At 37.4% G+C, this 5,171-nt stretch overlaps 1 protein-coding gene across 1 annotated transcript; it reads right to left on the minus strand.

Annotated features, from left to right (window-relative positions):
- Window positions 1-2,179: 2,179 nt before the first annotated feature.
- On the minus strand, window positions 2,180-4,168 carry LOC145341240 (uncharacterized). The gene has a single exon (XM_080186165.1). It carries the CDS (start codon window positions 4,166-4,168, stop codon window positions 2,180-2,182), a length of 1,989 nt encoding a protein of 662 aa, XP_080042291.1.
- Window positions 4,169-5,171: the final 1,003 nt, after the last annotated feature.

Consider the following 5,171-nt stretch of genomic DNA (forward strand, 5'->3'; position numbering starts at 1 on the left):
ATGACCATGAAACCAATGTCAATTGTCACAAAAGTCCATCTGGTTCACTAATGTCTTTTAGGGAAAGAAATCTGCCATTCTTATCTGGTCTGTAATACATGTGACTCTAGATCCACAGCAATGTGGTTGACTCCTAAATGCCTTCAGAGATGGGTAATAACTGCTGGCTCAGCCAGCAACATCCACGTCCCGTGAACAAATAAAAAAAATGTACAATACTGTATAAAGGTTAAGTTACCATAGTCTCAGGTAACCATGTGCTGCTCTCCCTTCGAAAAGGAGAGCTGACTAGCAGTGATGTAACCTGAGGATCACCACACCTCAGACGAGTGGCAAGTTTGAAAACGACTTCATGGATAACCTCAGTTGGTTTGGGAATTGAACCCACACTTTTGGCATTGCATCATGAACAAGCTGTCCAGCAACTGAGCTAATTGACAATACTGTACACAGTTTAGGTCACCACAGTAAAAAAGGATATGGATGAGGGCTAGGTGGTAGGATGAGAATGAGGAGTGATAATGAAAATTGCACTCATTCCCACAGGAAAGAAAAGGTTGAGAGATGAAATATCAAGCAGCTGCAAATCTGCCTTATACACCATTGGAAGGGTAATAATGGATAACTGTAGTCCTTTGTAGCAGCTGAGTCTCAAACTTCATTCAGGTGAGAATGGGGCCTAGAAGGCTGCCTAATTCAATTAATGGAATTTATTATGTCACAGTAATTATATAACCATGGTCACTTTAGGAGTATTCTTCTGTTTCAAAACACTAAGAGTTCAAGAACCACTCCAGGACATAAGCACAAAAATCAAGCCTCACATTCCTATGTACTACTGACAAAGTGCTGCACTGGTGGAAATGCTTTCCTTTGGATGAGATATTGAACTAAGGCCCCATCTGCTCCCTCAGATAGAGCTATTTCAAAGGAGGGGAAGTATCAACATAATATAAAGCAGATGATTTGGTCATGATCACATTTCTATTTATGGAAGCTTGCTGGGCATACATTGGAGGCTGTGTTTCCTACACTACAACAGTGACTGCAATTCAAAAGTACTTCACTGACCGTAAAGAGCTATGAGACATCCTGTGGTCATGAAAGGTGCTACATTAATGCACATTAGTCTTTCTTTATATACTTACTGGCAGATAGCATTGTGCACATTTTCTGCCTTTAAACAATTCAGCACAACAGGAAACATTACAATTTTTGACTATTGTAGTTAACCGCCTTTAGCTAAGTTATCCTTTTTTTGTTATTCACAACTTTGCGGTTGGACTGCAAAAAAAAGAGTTGTGAGCTTGGTTCCAGGAATAGGGATATTCAGTTATGTGTAGACAGATTGGAGAAGCTGGGTTATTCTCCTTAAAGAGAAGTTGAGAAGGCATGTGATGAATATGTTAATAATCATGATAGAATAGATAGAGTAACTGCTTCCATTGGTAGAAGATTTAAGAACCAGAGGATACAGATATAGACTGATTAGCCAAAGTAACAATGGTGACATGTGGATAAGTTGCTTAATACAAGTTACAGAATCAATCGTGGCTTTCAAAGGCCTTTGGGTAAGTACCTAAGATACAATATTTGCAAGACTACTAGAGAAGGATGGGGGAGAATTACTAGCTGAACTGCTCTAGCAGAGGTCCCGCATGGCACAATGGCTCGAATGGCCTCTGTATATTTTGTAACCATTCTGAAACTCCTCTGCTACATTGTGACTGCCTAGCATTCCTCTATTGTAATCTTCTCCTTTAGTACAGACACTTTCCCAATTTCTAGGGAAAATAACAGCAATTCCAAAACCAGTGGCCCCAATACTTTGCCGTTTTATGTGGACAAAAAAAACTCTTGCAGAAAAGCCTCCAGCAAAATGCTTTAAAACTAGTTCAAAAATATTAAGAATCAAATTGGCATCTGGCAATTTAATTACTTATACCATCAAATTTGGAAACCCAAGACACCAAATGTCAATGAAATTTAAAAAGAGTGAACTTCTTATATCTAAAACAAGAAATTATATTGACATCTAAATGAGGTCATAACTGGCTATTAAAGGAAGGAGCTTTCAGCATCCATCGCATGCCATGGCTTGCATTATGGTGGAGGTCTATTATATGAACTCTTCACCCAAACGTCTGGTAAGTTGTACCTCATTCATACCCAGGAAAATCTAATCTTGGGCATGTTCAGAAAGCCTCAAAAGAACAACAGGGACAGTGATTGTATTCTTCTGATGAAGCAACATTTTTCTAACAGCAAACAGAATGTACAAAACAATCATTATAAGGCATAATTGTGTAGCACCCAAAATGATATTCAAAAGCAAAATGATTTTGCATGGAATGTTTGCATGTCCCAGATTTTTAGTACTCTTCTTATTATGAAACACTGTTGCAGATGTTGAGTTGCTGCTGGCTGCAGAGATTGTAGAAGGATCATCCAATGTTGTAAAGCTCAGGGTTTCTCTGGAGGTGTATTCCCTGATGAAAGGAGTAGAATCTGTGGTTTCCTGAATGGATGCATCTGTCATATTCCAAGAGTGTAATATTTCTGATTGTGCAGTACACCCAAAACAACGCTGTTCCGTTAAGTACTTGGTTGTTTGAAAGTAAGTCTTCAATTTTGAAGTAACATTTGTCAGTAAGGTGGAGTCAGTTGAGAGATGTGTTGTTTTGCTGCTTGGGCTTGTTGACAGGATGGATTGTGCAGAAAAGATGCAGGTCAGTTGGCTATCATTGAAGGCTTGAATAGGCTGGCCATAAAAATCAACTGGAGTTTCACAAATTATTTTGTTGGGCTCAATCACCTGCTCTTTGTTTTCCAGAATCCAATGTTTTAAATAAGAAATCCAACAGTTGCAATTCCAATTATTATTTTGCAAATAGATTTTCTTTAGACTGGGTAAGAAATCAAACAATCCATATGGGACAGTTTGCAACTTGTTCTTCTGTAATAGAATGGTGTTCAAGTTAGTCAAGTTATTAAAAATGTTTCCAGCAAGAGAGTGAAGTTTGTTGGAAAACAATGAGAGACTTTCCAGTTTCCGAAGGTTACTAAATATGTCCTCACTTAAAACAGAAAGTTGGTTTTCGTGAAGATAAAGATCTCGGAGTTCATGAAGGCCACTAAATATATTCTTTGAGAGGCTGGAAATTTTGTTTTGGCTCAAGATCAAAAACTTTAAATTTGTCAAATTACTGAACACATTATCTGGAAGAGTGACAAGCTGGTTATCATGCAAAAATAATTCCTCCAGTCTCTTCATTTTACCGAAAGTGCTGTCTGAAATTTGCACTAGTTCATTAGAATACAGGTGCAATGTTTTAAGGTTGGGCAAGCCATGAAAAATTCTTGGTGGCAGTTCAACTAATCTATTTTGGGACAAGGTTAACTTCTTCAGGTTCTGCAATTGAGAAAAGGCATCACTAGAAATACTAACAATATGATTATCATGAAGTAAAAGCTCAGTAAGCTTTAGTAGTTTATCAAAGAGGCTCGAAGGGACATCAGTAAATCGATTTTCATACAGTCTAAGAATTCGAAGATTCCTTAGCTTGTCAAATATGTTTGCTGGAAGAACACTGAGTAAGTTTCCCCCTATATGCAGTTTAGTAAGGCACTGAAGATGGTCAAAAATGCCACTTGGAAGAGTCTGTAGTTTGTTTCGATACAAATAAAGTTCTTCAAGTTTCGTAAGATTATCAAATAAACCCGGATCAATGTTGGTAAGGCTGTTCATAGTCAAATAAAATTGTTTAAGATTAACCAGCATGTCAAGAACGCCAATAGGCAGTACTTCTAATAAACTATTTGCCACCATAAGGGATGTAAGGTTGTAAAGATTATTGAAAGCTCCTTCAGAAACAGAAGTCAGGAGACTGCCATTCAGTACAAGTTGCTTCAAAAATCTTAGATCCGCAAAACTGTCGTTTTCTAGCTTGGTTATATTTGTGTTTACCACGTGTAGAGTAGATAGATCTGTCGGTAAAGACACAGGTACTTCTGTGAGTATCTTTCCCCTTCCATTTCCACATTTAGCCTCAGTAGGTTTACATTCACATTCCTTGGGACAGCTGAAACATTGGCTGATTATCTGGAAACTCACAAACATACACAGGTACAGTGCTGTCGCCATTTTCCCTGCAAATTGAATTGACATGATAATATTCCAGTGACAATGCCTCAGTAAGATTAAATTTTATTCCAAAGATTGAGAATTCTTTAGTACATTTTTGTTGTTGTACAGAAAGAATAATAATATGAGCTTATTGCACTTATGCAGAATTATAACAAGTTGAATGCTGAATTCGAACATTTTCAGTTAAGGAATTAAAGAGGTTAAAGGTTACCAAACTGAAAAGATTAATGCACAATGAGAGAAAAAAGACTAAACTTCTGTCAGTTTAAATCTGGATCCATTAAAAAAATGCAATTGCCACTCAATATGCCTTCCACAATATGAAAATCATGTTCTTTTAAATGGTCCTAGCAAAATACTTTGACTACTGATCATGATTTTTTGCAAATTGTAAACTAAGTGGAGAATATGTATTGAAGTAGTGAAAGTCCAGGTAGAAGGTGTTCTCATCAGTGAGGTTAGTTGATAGTAAACACCTATTCCATATAGTTAAATCTGGATAGGTGAAATTTAAATAACCTACGATCAATAAGTCATGGTATCCATTGGATCTTTTCCCCCCCAAGGTGTGGTGTAGATTTGTCAATATTTGCCCCAGTTTTTGAAACTCAACCAACTTCTGAAGCGTTCAACTTATTCTAATGCTCCTCTATTAGAATAGACAGGAAAATTGCTCCCACACATATTCTCAGCAGAGAAATGCAGCACTTACAAAGAAAAGGCATCTGAATTAGCTTTTGATACTGCTGACAAATTCTGACCATTTTGCTGAACTTTAGTTGATATTGGAAGTTTCGCAACAATGGGCCAGTTGGATAAATGTTGTATCTACTTTCAAACTGAGTTACGGATTGGGAAGATGAAGCTAAATTCAGGGTCATCTCAGTACTGAGTTACCTAATCCCAGCCAAGGTAGTAAAAAGGACACAATGGTTGATGTCAGTGTCATTTTGCTCGTCTTCCTAAACTCCAAAAGCAATCAATGAAAAATTCCAGTGCTCCAATCTGATATCACAATCACACC

The sequence above is a fragment of the Carcharhinus amblyrhynchos genome, chromosome 3 (genome assembly GCF_965287045.1).
Source record: "Carcharhinus amblyrhynchos chromosome 3, sCarAmb.v2.hapA, whole genome shotgun sequence".
Lineage (NCBI taxonomy): Eukaryota > Metazoa > Chordata > Chondrichthyes > Carcharhiniformes > Carcharhinidae > Carcharhinus > Carcharhinus amblyrhynchos.